The sequence below is a fragment of the Mesoplodon densirostris genome, chromosome 12 (assembly GCF_025265405.1).
Source record: "Mesoplodon densirostris isolate mMesDen1 chromosome 12, mMesDen1 primary haplotype, whole genome shotgun sequence".
NCBI lineage: Eukaryota > Metazoa > Chordata > Mammalia > Artiodactyla > Ziphiidae > Mesoplodon > Mesoplodon densirostris.
This window is the reverse complement of record NC_082672.1, coordinates 27,894,289-27,915,413: the sequence shown is the minus strand read 5'-3', so window position 1 is coordinate 27,915,413 and position 21,125 is coordinate 27,894,289. Positions and strand designations below refer to the sequence as shown.

The 21,125-nt window shown below is 36.9% G+C and overlaps 2 protein-coding genes across 15 annotated transcripts in view; both read right to left on the bottom strand.

Annotated features, from left to right (window-relative positions):
* Positions 1-6,874, bottom strand: part of MTFR2 (mitochondrial fission regulator 2) — a 157,455-nt gene extending 150,581 nt beyond the window's left edge. For all 13 annotated transcript variants that reach the window (XR_009533952.1, XR_009533953.1, XM_060114757.1 and 10 more), the window contains exons 1-4: positions 6,548-6,874; positions 5,810-5,922; positions 1,825-1,929; positions 1,254-1,366 (exon numbers count right to left, since the gene is read on the bottom strand). Coding sequence is in view for 11 of the 13 variants with exons in the window: in XM_060114757.1 (XP_059970740.1) it covers positions 1,254-1,366; positions 1,825-1,929; positions 5,810-5,872 (281 nt within the window). In the remaining 2 variants the exon portion in view is untranslated. The remainder of the gene's footprint in view (positions 1-1,253; positions 1,367-1,824; positions 1,930-5,809; positions 5,923-6,547) is intronic.
* A 7,519-nt stretch (positions 6,875-14,393) lies between these two features.
* Positions 14,394-21,125, bottom strand: part of BCLAF1 (BCL2 associated transcription factor 1) — a 30,056-nt gene continuing 23,324 nt past the window's right edge. For both annotated transcript variants that reach the window (XM_060114476.1, XM_060114477.1), the window contains 2 exons: positions 17,439-17,651; positions 14,394-17,266 (listed from right to left, as the gene is read on the bottom strand). In XM_060114476.1, the coding sequence (XP_059970459.1) occupies positions 17,261-17,266; positions 17,439-17,651 (219 nt within the window). In that variant the 3' untranslated portion in view covers positions 14,394-17,260. The remainder of the gene's footprint in view (positions 17,267-17,438; positions 17,652-21,125) is intronic.

Below are 21,125 nucleotides of genomic sequence, written 5' to 3'. Positions count from 1 at the left end.
TTCTAGAAATAAATTCTTTCAGTTAAAGAATAAAGATACCAAAACAAAATCAGAATAGCTCTCTTTACGCTATAATGGTCTCTAGACTCACTGAGGACAAACAACATCTTATGTAACTTTATATTCTCAGTACCCACAACAAATGCTGCCTTTAATAGGTGACCAATAAGCGGTCGGTGAATGAAAGAACACATCTTGCTTTCAGACTGTAAACTAAAAATAATAATCCTATCTATTAACTTCAAACACAGTACAAATTGATTTATTTAGAAATAAAGTTAATTTATTTAGAAACTCTACATATTCGGAATATAAGGTCCTACAGGATTCCTTGTTATGTTGGGGTAAGTTTACCGTATTCTAATTTTTTGAAAATTTATAAACCGATTTGATATAGAATAAATTTAGCCAGTTTTTTTGAGTAACTGACCCTTTGGTACTTCAGCCTGTATCTGAATACACTAACAGCTAAGTTAGTACTACCAAGCAGTAAAACATCCAAATGTTGAAATATATTTAACATCATTGCCTGGTAAACAGTAAACACTATATAAGTTTTGGCTAAATATATAAAATAAATAAATATAGTATTTAGCATAGGAAAGAGCTTTCTCCTAAAAATGAACATGGTGATTTTTATATCCTTTTAATATCATTCCGTCCTAGGCCTGGGGTGAGGTTTAAATGTGCATTAAGAAAGACTAGCTAGGGGCTTCCCTAGCGGCGCAGTGGTTAAGAATCCACCTGCCAATGCATGGGACATGGGTTTGAGCGCTGGTCTGGGAAGATCCCACATGCCGCGGAGCAGCTAAGCCCGTGCGCCACAACTACCAAGTCTGCGCTCTAGAGCCCATGAGCCACAACTACTGAGCCCACACGCCGCATCTACTGAAGCCCTCACACTCTAGAGCCTGTGCTCCGCAACAAGAGAAGCCACTGCAATGAGAAGCCCTCACACCACAACAAAGAGTAGCCCCAGCTCATCGCAACTAGAGAAAGCCCGTGCACAGCAAGGAAAACCCAACACAGCCAAAAATAATAAATAAAAATAAAACAGATTAAAAAAAAAAAGAAAAAACTGGCTAAAAATGAGAAAACACCAGTCATCCCTATTAGGAAGACACAAGCAGGACACAGCGCAGTACAGAGGTAGACAAAATAAAAAGGCTCGATCAGCCTGAACATACTTCAACATGTGGAAGAATTCAGATTACAGTCCACACCCCACTTTCCAAGATAAGTAGAAAAATTACCGAAATCTGAGATAACTGGCTTCTTCATCATTCGTCACATACAAAACGTCAGCAAAAGATGGAACTACAGATCCACAGTTAGCTGGGTCCACAGAGTTCAAGAGTGGGATCAGCTAAAGGAAAAAAGGAAAAAGAAAGTCAGGGAGTCGGGGAAAGACACATGCCCGTGGAAACTATTTATGTAAGTTAAAAATCCACAAGAGTGAAAAGGAAAAAGGATATGCAATAGAAAAACATACACCTATTAGCGAGAAAAAAAAACTGAGGAAAATAATTATTCTAAAGTCTACACATGTGGCAATGTTCTCTCCCCTGGTGAATGTCATCCAACATAAAACACAAACTAGAAGAATAAAATAAGCTACTCAGGGGTTGCTTCACATCTGCCAATCTTTGGATATAATTACTTAAAAAAATAAAGACAAAGACACACGTGAAATGACTTGTTTCCAGGATAAACTAAAGGTTTTTGGCTTGCAGGAAACATTTCTTCTTTTGTTCTACCCTATGTCCCTAGGAGTACCTGGGATAATTTTACACATGGTGCTTCAACGCACGTTGACTGACTTACCTCAAAATTAGGCCTGGGACAAGGTTCTAAAGGAAGAATTTTCCCAATAATACGAACAATACTCCGAGCTGATCCATAGTCTTTATTTTCCCAAATCTGCAAAACCTATTTAAACATAAAGCATTGTTTAAAAAGTCATACTCTATTAAGCATGTTTATATTGATATTATTTATGGAAAAAATGTAAAATATGCAATAACATTTATTTTTAAAAAGAAAATATAGAATAGCATACTTTAAAGTATTTTCTTCAAAGAATTAAACTTTATTCATATCTGTCTTTAAAAAAGTGGGAAGCAGGGGGATGGGAGTTAACATATACAGATTCCAGGAAGAAAGATCTTTTGAGAAAGCACCACAAATTCATTCTGTTTTATTTCTGATAATGGCCAAATATCTTGGGGAACTTTATTCAGAAAAATTGTCTCCCCTCCTCCCAGCTAAAAATCCCATCTTTGGGCCCAATGAAAAATGGACAATTTCAATTTTTCAAACAGTGAAGTAATACAGAGTATATTCATGTAATTTCCTTTAAAGGAGAAATAAAAAGGGGAATAAATGAAGCAGGCCCTAAACAGTTTAAGGATGCTTTACTTACTGTCGTACTGGCACAAAAAGAGACATATAGATCAATGGAACACAACAGAGAGCCCAGAAACAAACCCACGCATGTGCAGTCAATTAATCTACGACACAGGAGGCAAGAATATACGATGGAGAAAAGCAAGTGGTGTTGGGAAAGCTGCACAGTTACATGAAAATCAATGAAGTTAGAACACTCCCTCACACCATATGCAAAAATAAACTCAAAATGGTTTGAAGACCTAAATGTAAGACATGACACCATAAAACTAGAAGAGAACATAGGCAAAACATTCTCAGACATAAATTGTAGCAATATTTCCCTAAGTCTCCTAAGGCAAAAGAAATAAAAGCAAATATAAACAAATGGGACCTAATTAAACTTAAACGCTTTTGCACAGCAAAGGAAACCATCAGTAAAATGAAAAGACCTACAGAATAGGAGAAAGTGTTTGCAAACTATGCAACCGACAAATGGATAATCTCCAAAATATACAAACAGCTCATACAACTCAATATCAAAAAACAAACAACCCAATCAAAAAATGGGCAGAAGACCTAAATAGACATTTCTGCAAAGACATACAGATGGCCAACAGGTACAAGAAAAGATGCTCAACAGCCCTAACTATTAGGGAAATGCAAATCAAAACAACGAGGTATCACCTCATGTGGGTCAGAATGACTATCATCAAAAAGTCTACAAATAATAAATACTGGAGAGGGTGTGGGGAAAAGGGAACCCTCCTACACTGATGGTGGGAATGTAAATTGGTGCAGCCACTATGGAGAACAGTATGGAGGTTCCTTAAAAAAATAAAAGTAGAGCTATCATATGATCCAGCAATATCCCACTCCTGGGGAAAACTCTAATTCAAAAAGATACATGCACCCCAATGTCCATAGCAGCACTCTTTACAACAGCCAAGACATGGAAACAACCCAAGTGCCCATCAACAGATGACTGGTTGAAGATGTGGTAGATATAGATATAGATATAGATATACATACATACATACACACATACATACACACAGTGGAATATTACTCAGCCATAAAAAAAGAATAAAATATTGCCATTTGCAGCAACATGGATGGACCTAGAGAATATCATACTAAGTGAAATAAGTCAGACAGAGAAAGACAAATATTATCACTTATATGGGGACTCTAAAAAATTCTACAAATGAATCTATAAACAAAACAGAGAAACAGACTCACAGACATAGAAGACAAACTTACGGCTGCCAAAGGGGAAAGGGAAGGGGAGTTATATTAGGAGTATGGGACTAACAGATACAAACTACTGTGTGTAAGATAGAAAAGCAACAAGAATCTACTGCCTAGCACAGGGAACTATATCAATATCTTGTAATAACCTATAATGGACAATAATCTGAAATATTATATAACTGATCACTTTGCTGTACAGCTAAAACTACACAATAGTGTAAATCAGCTACATTCCAATTTTAAAAAAGAGAAAAAAAAAGAATGCTTTACTTACAGTGGAATACCTTTTCTAGTAGTAAGTTCTTGAGAAGATAACAGAAATGAAATGTGCTTCTATAACTCAAATAATAACTTTGTCCTTTAGCTTGGAGTTTCCCATATTGGTGTAAACTATTCCCACAGGAACCTCCCCCAAAATATGACATAACATTTGTTCTTTTGGAAGTGATTTCAACACAAAAGAGGCATTTTCTCTCTTTAAAAAGCATTAAAAATTGGACTTTTCATTTTTCCTGAGATCCCATAAGGAAAACGAAGTTTATTAGAAGCCACAAATATAGAGGTAGCATCCTATTAGCATCCTCATGGAAACATCAAGCAGATGGATACACAGTTCTAGAACTTAGGAGACAACCTGCATTAGAAAGATGGATTTGGGAATCATCAGCATACAGAATACATGACAGGTAAAAATCGAAGCCATAGGACTAGCTGAGAAAAACTGGGGCTAGAGAGAATGATTTGAAAGTCATCAGCACATAGAATCTTCTGCACAAAGTCATGCCATTCCTCTGCTTTTAAATGGCAAGGGTTCTGAATTTATCTGATCATATCCAAGCACCTGGCTCTAACCATTAAATACTGATTCCATCAGCCAGCCTCACAATCTTCCATCAATTCTGCAGCTCAGTTGCCATAACATACTCCATGAATTGCGTATTCATTCTCCAATCACCCTCAAAGGTCCTCTGCCACTTGGCCCTATTCTGTCTATCCAACTTAATTCCCCACTATCCATTATCAAGAACACATGCTCTTTTGGGTTAAGCAGTTTTCCTTCAGATTGATGGCCTCTCTCAATTTCTTTTCACAAACTTTTCAAAAGAAGGTTGCTGATGCCACTTCCCTTCCTCAATCATTCTTCAAACTACTACAGTTCAGCTGCCACTCTTCACCTACAGAAATCCCTAAAGGCATTGATAATCTACTGATAAGCAAATCTTCAACAATCACTCAGTCTCTGTTGTCTTTAATCTCTTCAATTCTGAAATTCAAAATGCTTCAATAACATCCAGTGACATCTTCCATCAAAGTCAAATATCAAATATCAAAAGAATGTCGACCACTCCAAATCTGAATCTCTTTTCCTTCCTACTTTCCAGAACCATATACCCAATTATCTGCAGGACCTTTGTATTTATATATTCCAACAGCACATATGACTTATCTCCCTACTCAAAGTAGTTTCTCGTATGGAATTGTCCATTTATATTAATGGCTCCATCATTTTTCAACTTTTGTTTAAAACATTTTAATTATCCTTGACTATTCTAATTCACCACACCAAACAACAACAATTTGCCCATTTTCTGTAAGCCCCCCTATTATTTTTGTGTCTCTCTTATATTCAGTCCTGTATTACAGTTATCTATATACGTTTCTTATATCTCATATTATATTTTAAGCATCATGAATGCAAGAACCATGTACTGCTACTCTGCATCACCTACAGAAACAAGCATATTGTCTTAGATGTCGTAGCTACTCAATAAGTAGACAAAATTTGATTTGCTTATGCTTCTCGCACCTAAGCCAACCTCTCTCCTTAATATTTATTCTGAATTTGCTGAGCTATAACTTGCCATTCTATATCCAAGTATCAAACTTAAATTACCTTAAATAAAGCCACTAGATATTTTTTAAGTATTTTATCTATGAAGGTCATGTCTATCTTTTGCTTCGGTTGTATCTTTTGTTGGCATTTGACCTATCAAATAATCTTATCCCTTTTTTAACTCAAACTATCAAAGCTATACTAAAGGAAACTCGCCTTTGTTACACCTATAGAGAAGTAACAATTTTGCCTTGAATGTTGACATATAAATCATTTCCAAAATAAGACCTCAAACAAATACAACACGTTCATTCAAATCCATTAAAAGACATTTACCTGGTTTACAGGAACACCAAAGTATTCCAGCATCTCTCTTAAGATACTCAATATGAATGACATTGATGAGGCAAATACAGAAGCAAATTTAAGGAAACGTTGTTTCTTGATACCTTAAGGGAAAAAAAATTAGAAAACATTACTCTTGATAAATAACTGCCGCACAAAATTGTGTTAAATAACTGGAAAACCCCTTTGGTTACACATTACACCATCAACTAATCTCTCTGGCCAGCATTATTTTAATGAGAGGAGAGAAAAAGAGGAATGGGGGAATGGAGAAGGGTTGGTAAAAGAAACTTCAATTTATCAGTTAAGTTGCATTAAAAATTCATAGGATTTTTTTGAGGCTCTGAACGGACCTGGTTAATAAATATCAATCAGCGAAATTGGAAACAGCAGGGAAGTCTTCAAGTTAGTTGCAACAGCGATGCGCCCTCTCTCCGAAAGCTTTAGGCTGAGACTCTTCGGAGGGATGAGTTCAACCAATCCTTGAAAGCAGGCAGGGGGCCGACGCAAGGCTTTGACAAAAGGAACGGTAGCTCTTCCTCACTAACGTATCAGAATATCACCCATCCCTCCTCGCTTATTTTGAAGAATATGAACCCCAGATAGGCGACGTGACTTAATCACCTAACTACTAAATAACAGGCCGAGACTAGCGCCCGGTCACATCACTCGCTTTGGCCCCAAGCTCCCTCGGCGTTTCTCCTAACCCAGCATGGTCGCCTGGCTTACCTTCCTCCGAAGCCCAGCCTCCCGGCAACCACGGGAACTTCAAGCTGCAGTCGTTAAGGAACCTTGCCGCGGAATCCGCAGAGGACGAGGCCCGGCGTGCACTCGTCCTGGTCCAGGAGCGCTCAGACGTCCACGGACGCCCGTGCGCCTCGGCTTGCCTGCCACGGGCGGTGACGACGCCTCCACTGGCCCAGGGCTTAGCCCTGTAGCCCCTCACTCGGCCGGGGTAACTCGGCTGGAAGCGCGGCCCTCCTCCCGTGCGCCACAGAACCTGTCTCTTGCCTCCACGACTGGCTCGCCACTTCCGCGTCGCCCGACTAAACTTAAACTCCGCGGGCCATGACCCGTGCACGACCTCATTGGACAAGGCTGAAGATCGTTGTTTGTGACTGGTTACGGAATGACGTCAGGTTATTTACGGTTATTTAGACTGGCTACTGAGTGTCTTCCTCCTTCAAGAGGGCGGGCCTTCAGCGAGGCAGCCAATAGAAGCCTAGAGGCAGCAGGTGGGCGGGGCAGGCCGCGCAGGGACGATGACGCATGCTCAAGACTTGTCTTTAGGTTTCCCGGGTGCTCCCATAACACCGGTGTCTACAGCCCAGAGTATGGAGCCATTATGGCCCTTGGATCAGGCCCACGATCCGGAGTTCGTGCCCCACACAGATCTTCGCAGGGAAAGTGTGTCATCCTCTACATACAGACCCGAAGTGGGGCCGCTCTCCCAAGTCCGCTTGCCGTGGAATGTCGCGATTTGTTTAATAGTTCATTCGTCTATTCAGCAAATATCTATTATATGTTTATGTGACTAGCAGATGCTAAACGCTGTCATCGAGGAATCTGCAGCATTGCAGTACTTAGAATGTTCGTTCATGAAACGCTCCAGGTTATCCAGGCTGCCAATGCGATCTGGCCTAGCCTACGAAGGTAAAGTGACCACCAAGTCCTGGCAGGTGATATCCCAATTTTCAATTCTGATCTGAGGTTACTGGCTTCATAAGAAACAACAGCTACTGGGCTTCCGTGGTAGCGCAGTGGTTAACAATCCGCCTGCCAACACAGGAGACACGGGTTCGGTCCCACATGCCACAGAACAACTAAGCCCGTGTGCCACAACTACTGAAGCCTATGCGCCTAGAGCCCATTCTCCGCAACAACCAACAGCAATAAGCCCACGCACCAAAATGAAGAGTAGCCCCCACTCGCCGCAACTAGAGAAAAGCCCACGTGCAGCAATGTAAACCAAATGCAGCCAAGAATAAATAAAATAAAATAAATTTATTTTTTTAAAAAAACAGCTACTGCTTCTAGTATTTCAGTGAGAAATGCATTGGAGTGACATATGATAACTTAGGATCAACTGTGTCTGCTGCTGAGCAACACAATCAAAAAAATGGGAGAATTGGGCCTTCCCTGGTGGTGCAGTGGTTTGAGAGTCCGCCTGCCGATGCAGGGGACACGGGTTCGTGCCCCGGTCCGGGAAGATCCCACATGCCGCGGAGCGGCTGGGCCCGTGAGCCATGGCTGCTGAGCCTGCGCGTCCGGAGCCTGTGCTCCACAACGGGATAGGCTACAACAGTGAGAGGCCCGCGTACAGCATTATAGTTAATCATCACACTATGTACTGGATCCCCGAGACCAATAATTTATTCAACTTTACAGCCAATGCTAGGCATACTTTCCCAGTGAACAAATGGAGGCTGAGGGCTGGCTTGAACAGAGGCTAGAAAGATGTGTACTCAGTCTTGCCAACTGCCCAGTTGAAACCCCATTAGCCTTCTGACACAAGGCTAAGTTTTAGGTGATTAGGAGTACTCGAATTACTATAATTATCTTAAGTAATGGGGCAGGATACAATGTAACATTCTAACAAGTAGGCAATAGCCTCTCCAACCTTAACCATAGGATCTCATGAAAAGGTGATATCCAGATTGAGATGCACATGCCCAGAAAGTTCATTTAGTTTTACATTTCAAAAAAAAAAATACTTAGGGCCTTTTTCCTTCTGTTCTGCTACCTATGCTTGAAACCTCCCAGGGGCAGTAGTAATGCAGTACACTTAAACCAACCAGCACTATTTAAAAGATTACATACCTCTTAAAGATTCATTAACTTTACAAGTGTTTATTCAAAACTTTTAAGTATTAGTTGACACTAATTAGGACAAAGATTTTCCTTGATATTAAAATGTTTCAAATTAAACTGTCCTGAAAATCTCCTCTGCTTTTTGTATTGACAATAAAAATGACTAAGTAACGTAAAACAGTTGAGACCTACTACCTATGTATCTATACCTACTATATATCTATAAACTGCTATTTACTTGTGATATATTAAAATTACAAAATCTAAGTTAAATAAGTCTAAATGCAGGATTTTATTTGAACCTTTAAATAACTTATATAAAAGCCTAGGTTATTGCAGTGTTTGAATCCAAAGGTCTTATGTGTTTATTGGCTACTCAAACTATTTTTGAACAAAACTATTTAGACCTCTCTTAAAGCATAAAGGTGAACTGCAGCTTGATTTTTCTGGTTCCATTATTTTTAGAAAATCCATGACTTAATAGATTCTATACTGTTTTCTGATACAATCATATGTCCACAAAGAGATATGCCTTGACTTTCTCAAACACTTAAAAAGAGTTGATTAAAACCTAGAACACAGAAAACATAGTTAAAGGACATCCTTCTGGTTTTACTCTGCTTCTGGATCATCCAGACAGTCCAGTTAAACATCTTTACTCCTAATGCTTCCATTTAGTCCTTTTCATTTTTTAGCAAGAATCAACATAATTTTCAAAACTCTCATGGTCCGAGTAACAGGAAAAAAAAAAAACTCTACTTCATAAAAATTCCAAATAACTTATATTGTCTTACAGTAGCAAATTATTTGCTACTGTAAGACAGTCATCAAAAAATTTAGCTTATTTCAAAAAAGAATACGGCATAAGTCTTAGATATTGAAGTTCATTCCTATCACATTGAAAACTGTAGCAATACAGCATTTCTTTTTAATTATCACAGGTAATTTCAGTGATAACACACAGTTTAATAAAGCAAGCACCTGAGAGTAAAGAGTTCTTAAGTAGTTCAGATAGCTAGAGAAAAGTTCAGCTTCAGGTAGCCCAGTATTCCTGCTAGGGAGATATCCAGATTCTCCATACTTCTATAAGCAGAAAACTATGATATTCTCAAGCTGCCTACTCCTTTAATTTTACTTTTGATTGAAGTATAGTTGACTTACAATGTTGTATTAGTTTCAGGTATACAGAAAAATAATTCTTTTCCCTTATAGGTTTATACCAAATATTGAGCGTACTTCCCTGTGCTATACAGTAGGTCCTTGTTTGTTATCTATCTTGTATAATGTGTATCTGCTAATCTCAAGCTCCTAATTTACCCTCCCCCACCCTTTCCCCTTTGGTAACCATAAATTTGTTTTCTATGTCTGTGGGTCTATTTGTGTATTTAAGTTCATTTGTATTTTTTTTAAGATTCTACATATAAGCAATATCATATGATTCCTAGGTCCATCCATGTTGCTGCAAATGGCATTATTTCATTCTTTTTTATGGCTGAAATATTCCATTGTGCATATGTATCACATCTTCTTTATCCAGACCTCCGTCGATGGACATTTAGGTTGCTTCCATGTCTCGGCTATTGTGAACAGTGATGCTATAAACACTGGGGTGCATATATCTTTCAGAATGGTTTTCTCCATATATATGCCCAGGAGTGGGAGTGCAGGATCACATGGTAGGTCTATTTTTAGTTTTTCAAGGAGCCTCCATATTTTTCTCCACAGTAGCTGCACCAATTTACATTTACATTCCCACCAACACTGTAAATGGATTACTTTTTCTCCACACCCTCTCCAGCATTTATTACTAGACTTCTTGATGACAACCATTCTGACCCACATGAAGTGAAAACTCGTAGTTTTGCATTTCTCTAATAATCAGCCATGTTGAGCATCTTTTCATGTGCCTTTTGGCCATCAACATTTAGGTCTTCTGCCCATTTTTTCACTGGGTTGTTTTTCTGATATTGAGCTGTATGAGCTGCTTGTATATTTTGGAGATTATTGTTAATTGGCTTATACCAATCAAATCTCTTGTTGGTCGCATTGTCTGCAAATATTTTCTCCCATTCTGTAGGGGTTTTGTTTGTGGTTTCCTTGCTGTGCAAAAGCTTTTAATTAGGTCCCACTTGTTTATTTTTATTTCCATTACTATAGGAGATGGATCCAAAAAGATATTGCTGTGATTTATGTCAGTGCCTCCTCTTTTTAAATATCTGGTTATCAAAATTAACTCACTGAGTCAACAAAAGTCTATATATCTATGATTTTAATCCACTGGCTCTGGTTCTGCCCTCCAAATATGCAACATGTTAAAATGATGAGGCTAGGCAAAGTGATATCAAATGCTCTTCCTGGTCCTATTTGATCGGAATTTTATTCTATTTCCTCTTCTAAGGGACAGCCCTTTAAGTACTTGAAGACTGCTATCAAGGACTCATCCCAGTCATCACTTTTCTATAGTAAACATACCTTTTCCAATTATTCATATGACAGTATTTCAGACCTCAAACTTCTGGCTCTCCTTCCTTTATATATACTAAATGTTTTCCCTTAAATCACAGTACTCCAAAACAACACACAAGAGGTAACTTGAGCCATGTATAAAAAGATTAAGGTTCCAACTCTTCTATTCATAGCAATCTGAACTCTCTCCTGTTCAGCTCATTTTTAAGGTGGCTTAGATTGACTTAAGTTTTAGCAGGAGCCGTTAACTGACTCATACCAATCAAATTTCTATATATCCACAAGCAGTTAACATGCTTTCTTTTATACACTCGAGCATTTATTATATACCTACGGTATGTGTCTTACACAATACACAATGCTAAGTACTAAACATTTATTCTAGCAAAGCATGACACATAAACAGAATGAGTTGCCAGCCTAAAAGAATGAGGACAAAAGAGGAATTTTCAGGTTTTTTGGTAGGGTGTAAGATTTTAGGATAGGTAAGTGAACAAAGAGTGGGATAAGGCAAAAGAAAAAAAAAAAAAGCTGCTCACAGGAAATTCCTATAGTTCATCCTAAGATTTAGGCAACGAGAAGTCATCGAAGAATTTTTAGCTTAAAAAAGACAATTTTCAGTTGAAGAGCATCCCACAGATGGCAATTAAAAAATTTAAAGGTCAAGGTGTCCAAATCAGAAGACTATACTGCAGCAACTGGGGCAAATGATGAGCATCTTTACCACAGTTATCACAGTGGTGAAAAACAGCCAACAAGTTGATTTTGAAAGTTGAGTATCACCAAATGAAGGCATAAAAAATAACTATACTGACATTAACCAGTTAAATTCTGTACTCTAAGTATCTTTTTATGTCTACATTTGGTGATAATCTTTCAAAAATATTCGAAGTGTATTTAACACTACCCTCATGGCAGGCTTAGAAGTACCCTGGAAGCTTAAAGTTTCTAGGGAACTCCCTGGCGGTCCAGTGGATAGAATTTGGTGCTTTCACTGCCAGGGCCCGGTTTCAACCCCTGGTCAGGGAACTGAGATCCCACAAGCTGTGTGACACGGCCAAAAAACAAAAGGCTTCTAGTTTTCCCCTTCCAGTACAAGACAGAAAAAATTACTACCTCCCATACTCAAGGACTAGATTGGGTGAGAGTGGTATTCTTAATTTTAAGTGGCGCTTTACAAGCCATGGAATTTGCAACTACTATGACAATACCAAGAAGTTATCATTGCCAAATACAGAGCTCATGCTGTGAACGTACATCCTTTCGTCACCTAACTGTACGGTGTACTTAACTATCATCTACTTTTATTTTGCTCTTCCTATTTTGGGGGGTATTTTTGGGGGGGTTGTTTTTATTTTATACTGGACTACAGTTGATTTACAATGTTGTGTTAGTTGCAGGTGTACAGCCAAGCAACTCAGTTATACATATACATCTATTCTTTTTCAACTTCTTCTCCCATTTCGGTTATTACAGCATATTGAGCAGAGTTCTCTGTACTAATACCGTAGGACTTTGCTGGCTATCTATTTTAAATATATATCATCTACGTTTATTAAAAGGAGGACTCATTATTACTGAATCAGGAAGTTGGGCAACCCTAAGAGATTACTAAGAAAAATCTGATCCCAATTCTTAGGAGAATACCACTAAAACCACTTACCCAACCCTTTTCTACTTGCAAGAATCAAGATTACCGTCTGCACTTTAAGAGCACTGTAAATCAGCTCACTGTTGTGAAGTGCCTAAAACATCCTTGGGAAAAAATCTTTATGTACCCATCATTATAATTAAGACACATTCTTTGGAATTTTTCTCCTAGTAGTGGTGCTAAGTGGCATCCTAATGCCTGTTCTTTTTTAACCAGTGGGATCCATTTTTAAAAGCTAAAGTACTAGGAGGTAATACAACAATATAGAGACCTAGCACACTTAATGTACAAGTTTGGCTTCACTTGCGTAACTGACACAGTAATCACTACTGAATGCTTCTAAAACGAGTCCAGCTCATAAATTTACACAACCTCTACTAAAGCTCTCAAGTCAGACAATGGAATACAATAACTAATTTCAATATATTCCTGAATTCCAAGAAACTAGTAACTTTTTCACTTAAAACTTCATTAACATAGACTCCAAATTTTTAACATCTACCTCAATAAACCGAACAATTAGACCCTTGACATTCAGATTTAACAATAATGGCTTCAACTATTTGAGAACCCTAAATGTAAGTAACAGATAATATTCTAAAATTTTGTTAAAGGATGTATCACAATTTACTACTCACAGACTGAGTCTAGTCAAATACAATTCCATGAAGGTGAAGTTTATTTCTCCATGTCCCTTCCCTATTTAGCAACTTCATAAACTTAGGTCTCTCTCTGTACTTCTCTTTCTGAAAGTGAAAGAAATACTGTTCCATACGGAACAAAGTATTTCCCAAAGGGATTCCAGTTGAAAGCCAAAGAGAGGAATTCCCTGGCGGTCCAGTGGTTAGGGCGCTGCACTTCCACTGCAGGGGGCAAGGATTGGATCCCTCCTGGTCAGGGAACTAAGATGCCACATGCCGTGCTCAAAAAGAAAAAAGGAAAAAAAAAAAAAAAAAAGCCAAAGAGAAAAAGAACAAAGCAACTAACTCTCTTTAAAAATAAATGTCCCTAATAAATAAAATAGTACACTTTTATGTAGGTAACTGGTACATAGTGTTAAAATTACCCAGTATAGTTCAGCATACATGTACAGAGTTCTTACTTATTTAACGAAGTTTTGAAGGAATAATTTGTCATTTGTATTAGTCAGTCAAAAGGTATGTCTTAGCACACAAATTTCTGTGAAAATGCGAGGGGCATGGTAAGAATCACACCAGATCTAACTCAAAGTGAACAAAGATTAAGTTAAAAAACCAAAAAAACCCACTTTTTAGTTATTAACTGACTACTATTTCTAGAAAGAAAGAGAAGTAATGCTAATTTCTCCATCATAATATTATGGCTGACAAGTTCCTGTATGAACACAGGAACAGGAGGGCTAGAAGTCTGAAATTCCTGTATTCATTAACAATGGCTTAGAATTACCCACTGTAAAATTTCCCATTTTCCAGGAGAAAAAAAGAAAAAATAAATGGAGATTTGAGCAGTTTTATAAAGTATTTATCACCCCTCAAAAAGCCACATCATACCTGTTGGTAATTTTACTAACAGATAAGCTGGTATTCTAAAATGAGACATAAGCCATTGACATCAGCTGTATAGAACACACAGAGAAATAGTCTCAAAATCAGGTAAACAAACAACAGCTATTACCACTTATGACATTTTATTGGCATATGACAATTTACAAGGGTCCCTGCTGCATTATACATCACACTGAGTAAGAATCATTTAGCCATCTACATTCATTCTTACTGGATATATTTTTATTCAAATTATAATTGAATTCCCAACACTTGATTTTAACTGTGACAAAAGGGGAAAACAGTAATTCCTTAACGTAGGCTGCAACTGGAAAAACAAATTTTGCTTTTTTAATTAAAATTCCTACGATTTTGAAAGGTGTACACACCTAAGGACTGAGTCATGGCCTTTTTAAAACAGCTTTCTTAATCTTTTCTGGAAATATACTTTGGTTCATTTTTATTTTCCTTCTCTAAGCAAAAGGAAGTCTGTTAATGCAGGTTATCAAGGAGTTACTATTTTCTAGCACTTGTAAACAAATATCCTTACCAAGAGGAACCATTCAGCTTTTATAACATGTCATGAAGTAGGGGGTTAAATTGCGGTTTAAAAAAATTCACACAGGCTACTTTTTATATGCTTGGCTCTAAAAAAAAGGTAACATCCACAAGGGCATTCTATTGCAGTGTTTTCACAATAACCCTTCCTACTATATTCTAATAGGATACTCTTTCCTCAACTTCATTTAATAAAAGTAACCAAAGGGCCTCCCTGGTGGCGCAAGTGGTTGAGAGTCCGCCTGCCGATGCAGGGGATACGGGTTCGTGCCCCGGTCTGGGAGGATCCCATATGCCGCGGAGCGGCTGGGCCCGTGAGCCATGGCCGCAGAGCCTGCGCGTCCGGAGCCTGTGCTCCGCAACGGGGGAGGCCACAACAGTGAGAGGCCCGCATACCGCAAAAAAATAAAAAATAAAAAAAAAATAAAAGTAACCAAATCATTAACATATTTGGGTTAAAGCAATGCATTTGCACTTAAAATATAACCTGCTGGTAGGACTTGGGTAGCTTTATTCCTATTCCCTATTAAATAATTTCTCAGTAGGTTCCCCTTTCCTGTTGTCTTATATGGAAAGGCAAAACTGCACATTTATAGACATGCATAGAGATTCAGTATCTAACCAAATAATAACTGCTAAAATAAAAGCTAAATTTATTTGTATAAAATAAAATGGTCGTGAAAATTCTCCTGTGTCGGAGATCAAATCCATGTTGCTTTAGCATGTAATTATTATTCTGACTAGGAGAATATTAGTTATGCCCTGATTAATGCAACACATAGTTGCTTTGACAGCATTTCCTCTGCTCAAACAATTTCAGAAAGACAAAATAAAAATAACCATGCAATACTTAAGGATCTTAGGGCCATGAACATCACACATACTGAGTTTTGTTTTCATGTTTTTCCCTCATACAGCTTAGCTAATGCCTGACTGCAGTTAAGGTGCTAGAAGAGCACCTGTAAACCATCAGTGAGGATGAAAGAGCCATATACTTAAGATGTTTAAAAGTTTACACTAACAGAATAAGCATTATCTCCTTTTAATGCAAACATAAAAACTAATTCAGTTGCTGAATTAACAAGTGAAATCTGACTACTTTTATATATGCTCTAAGAGCAGACAGACTTAACACTGAAATTTTACTATTTTGGATTTTCATTCCTTCTAAGAGATATCATCATAAACATAAAGGCAATTCACATTTGAAAGATTATCTTCCTGAAGAATAGAACCCTTGGGAAGAAAAAGAAAACCCATTTTACAAACTGCAACTGAAATATGGAAAAAAATAAAAAACAAGTTAGATCAATGCTGTGACAAACTTCCTGTCAGATCTTTTTACTGGTGACATATGAAAAACAAGTTACTTAAAATACTACTAATGAGCAGTATATTCTGTTCGCCTATTATTCCTTATGGTTAGACTACAAACTAATGATTTGGCTGTCCAAAAGCTCAAATAAATATGTAAGGTATGACATCAGGTACACGTCTTTTTAATATATCAAGTTACTCTACAGAATAATCCTCTTCCATACCAATGCCAGGATTAGAGATTTTGTTCTGTTTTTTTTTTTTAAGTCTAAGATGTTCGGTAGAAAGGGAGTTTTTATTTGTACTATTGCAAACCAGTTTCCTCTCTCAAACAATAGCTGATATCTAAGACCATGACTCAAACTTTCAAAGAAGAATAGAAAGAGAATATTGAATTTTGAACTCAAATAGTAAAGGCTTCTAAGAATGGTTTGTATATAGGCCACTGCTTGTTTTCAGTTTAAAAAAAAAAATCTCATACTTTTCAATCTAACTTTTAACAGCTTGTACTTTTTTCACTATTGGCAAAGTTTCTTTTTCCTTCTTAAACATTTGCTGAGGTGTTAAACTAACTTAGTTTACCAAAATAACAACTTTTTCCATGGTACACTTCAAAAATTAGTCACCCTACAATGTAGTGTGTTTGAATTAAGGAGAATGTTAAACAGATGTATACAGTTAAAATAGTTAGTGTGGTTTCTATAAACAACTGCTATTCAGGGATTTGTATGTAGAGCTAACGTTTACTTCAGAATAAACATTAACAAACAGGAAGGGAAGAGAATCAGAACTTTCACAGAGCTGTACTTGACCATATCTTATAGACAAAGCAGAATTACAATGCATGTAACAAAAACAGTAAAAGTATTTTTTTTAAAAGTTGATAGTTACAAATATGGTACGTAACAATTTTCTACTTTATTTCAGTACAATTTTCAACATACAGTCTACTATTTTTCAGGATATTTGAAGACTTAAAACAAAATTTCTCTAGACTACTACTTGCAAACAGTAAAATTTAAGTAAAATGCTTACATTCTTATTTGAAAACAAAAATCATGTAAAAAAATGGTGGGTGCAAGTTCCGTTCTCTGTTGCAATCTCACTTCAGATTTACTATTCCTAAAAAAAAGAGAGAGAGAGAGAGAGAGAGAGAGAAAGATTAGCAAAGACATGAAGAGTGAAAATGATCCAAAATAATCATTGTTCCTAAAAATTAAATAATTAACTAACTGGCCCAACAAACCCATACATAAGAAAATGTAAGAATCACTAACAAGTTGGAAATTTCTACCTTTTCTTCTTTGCGTCTGTCCTTCTTTTCTTCATTATTTTCCATGGTCTCTTCTTCATCTTCAACAATCCCGTCCCCTTGATATTTGTCATGAGTCCATTTTGGACTGCTACCTGATTTTTTGAAGTTAAAGCGCCCTCTGCCACGTTGAAAAGTACCACGACCTCTTCCTCTTTTGGCCCAATAATCCACACCATCATCTCTGTCATCATGCTACAGAAAGGTTAAAAACAATCATCAATGAAACGTTTTTCTTGTAAAGATGATTATATCCCCAATCATAAGTCATGGTATAAATTGTCTGAAGATTAGGTAAATGAGATTGGTGCTGTTCCAAAACACAGAACAAAACCAATAAAACTGAATTTTTCAACAAAAACATACTCCATCATGAAAGCAAACAGTTACATCCTATTGCTTCGTAACCCAAGCATTTGAGAGCTGCCCAATATTTTTGGACAATCTCAACTGCTAAATCACTGCCAATTTTCAAAATTTTTACTTTTTTGCTTTCCGTTTTTATTTCAGTCTAAGTCCACTTATTAATATACTGTGAATAAATGATAAAATAACCGATATTTTTCCCAAAAAAATTACCTCAGTCATAAATATGCAAAGCATAAAAATATCATTACATTATCAATAATTTACTAATAAATAAAACAGGTGATAAGAATTATAGTTTACATATAGCAACAGATTTTAAAAATCCTACTGAGATTTAAATCTAAATCAATGTGTATTACACATCAGTCTTCTTGGCAAGGAAATTTCACAAGCCAAATCATGATGGCATGGTCCCTAGAGTAATATCTCAACTTCTTTCTTCTTCACTAACCTAAAATAGTGCAGTTATTACAGCCCAACCTTAATTTTTCATTAGCTGCATCCAAAAACAGATGTTCCCCAAGTTACAAATTGTTCCTTTAATCAAAACATCTGCAAAATTGAAAAGTACTTGACTTTGTCGATAAGCAGAAGAGTATTACATCCCAAAGTACAAAACAAAAAGCCAAAGTTCTCCTGTAATGTAATTTAACTACTGCCCACCTCAAACTTACTTTTAAGTTCCTACCTACAAAAATGGGAGTGACACCCCTTTATGAGACAACAGGCATAATGCAAACAATGTTGCATACACTCTACACAAGTACAATCTACATACATAAGTACAACTTATGGAATACTGATATTGATCAACTGTCCAAAAGTCACTAAAACTTTTCAAATACATAACATGAACACATTTTCAAAACATGCAATGTGCCTTTGTGCATGTTCATGTAATACAGATCACCCTCCTCAATCACTTGAAAAGTTCACACATGTAATTAACAGACTATATGAAAAAGCCCTTACCTTCTAATAATCTAGCTTTATCAAACCAATAAAAGATGACTAGGCAGAGGTGTGCATGACTCAAAGAATGAACTTAGGAACTATCAAAAGTGTAAATTTCATTATGTCAGAAAGTTCAATTGTAAACCCAAAATAAACTATTTTAAAATAGTCTGCCACTCAAAATAATATGCACACACAATTACATAATTTCAGGCTCCCTTTTGGTATTAACACAACTAACTCTATATGGCCTTTATGCTTTCTTGTTTGTGATGTTTACACAGTATTCCATGGATTTGTAAGAAGCAGCAAACAGCCATTGAAGCCAGAGGCACCGGTGTAAATCTTAACAGAAACTGTGTGACTTTACTTCCTCATTTAAAAAAAACAGAGACAGCCTTGAAGGAACACAGACGATCTGTTAAAACGTGCCCGGCCCAGTGCCTGACAAGCAAGCAATCAATGGTGGTGATAATGTTTATATGGTGCTTATTACTCATCTAATTCTCACAACAACCCTGTAAAACACTGTTACTAACCCCATTTTAGATATAAAGAAAATTGAGGCAGAGAGAAATTGAGTAACTTGCCCAAGGCCACAGAGTCAATCTTTTCCACTGCCCCTTATGCCCATCATTCACAGAATACGTTTTCTAGGTATCTTGGTGACAGTAAATAGTTACCGTATGAGGTAGCTAATAAGAGCTGAAACAGAAAAAGCAATGGCAAAGCCAGACACAGTTAAACTAGCCATTACTTTTAAATATACAATCATCTGAAATTAAAGAAAACAAAAGCTCCAAGATCACACTGTTTTTCAGAGGGTATCCCGGCAGCTACCTAAGTGACATTTTGATGCGAAGCACACTAACTTTTTAATTTTTCTTTTCGCCGCACCAACAGGCATGCGAGATCTTAGTTCCCTGACCAGGGACTGAACCCATGCCCCCTGCAGTAAAACCACGGAGTCCTAACCACTGGACCGCCAGGGAAGTCCCTAAGCATACTAACTCTTAATCCTCAAATTCTTACATCCAAGATTTTAGTCTTATTACAGACTAATTAAAATTAATTACTTCAAAGATGACAAAGAGGATGTTAGATATTTATAATACACAGCCAACAATATGTTAACAAAGGAGGCCATATTAGAACCAAGACCTTCTGAATCCTCTGATCTCTTCTGTATAGAATGATCAAGTTTCAAAGAGTGAATTTATTAAAGTGCCAACCCAAACGTCCTTTCCCACAAGAGATTTTCTCTTCCTCAGATGACATCAACTCAACATGGAAAACTTGCCCATTTTAGTGCTTTCCCACTTGCTCCAACTCTTCACATACTCTCCTCTCCAGAGAATTTCAGGTTCTAAAGACTATTATCTTTCCTGGAATACTTATTATTGAAAACAGTACCTTATCTTTGCATAAATCAAACTTCTGAGAAGGAAAATTTCAGATTAAGAATGCAACAAATGTTACTATTGCTCAGTACTAGAGGAAAAATGAAACGAGCTTTAAGAACCTTTTGGAGCCCAAGGCATGGGTTCAAATCCTGACCCCACTCCTACTGGCCATGTACCCTTGGGTCAAGCTGCTCAACCTCTGTACCTCTGCGTTTTTCATCTATACAAGTGGAATAATGGTCCTACCTCAAAAGGACTTCATAAGCATGAAAATAAATTCATATATGTAAAATACTTAGAATGGTGCCTACCATAGTATATGCTCAATAAATGCTATCCATTATTTTTACTAAGTATTAAATGTTCCATTACTCTAGACAAAATTTCCATGTTTGTCAAAACCTAGGGGAATCTGTAATTTTCAACTTCATTTGGTCTCAAATTTTTTAAAATACTTCTATTCTCAACACTAGCTGTCTGAAAAGTCAGACCTACTCAGACTACGCAAAATGTTTTAAATTTAAATTCCCAGGTAAAAACCAGAGTTGTCATTCCAATAGCTCATTAACTAAGAACAAAAATAGTTAATTTTGGAAACTGATTTATAAGAAAAAATGTGATGTGTTAACTTCTAGTGAGCATTAGTCTGTGACAAATGCACGTTTATGTCTATATTTATATAAAAATGGAGGTTTTAAAACACAACCCAGAAAAGCAACATATAAAATGTTAAATAACGCTCTTCTTAATTAGTATAACTGACACCTAGCTATATGACAATAAAAAATAATTATGTCCCAATTTAAGATAAAAACTATGATACTGGAGACTGAAAGAACACCATAGAAAAATGAAGGTCTGCCTAAATTAAATATTCGTAAAATGTTTAAGGGTGCTAAACAATTACTATCTACTTGTTCACCTCTCATTTCCCTGTTAACTT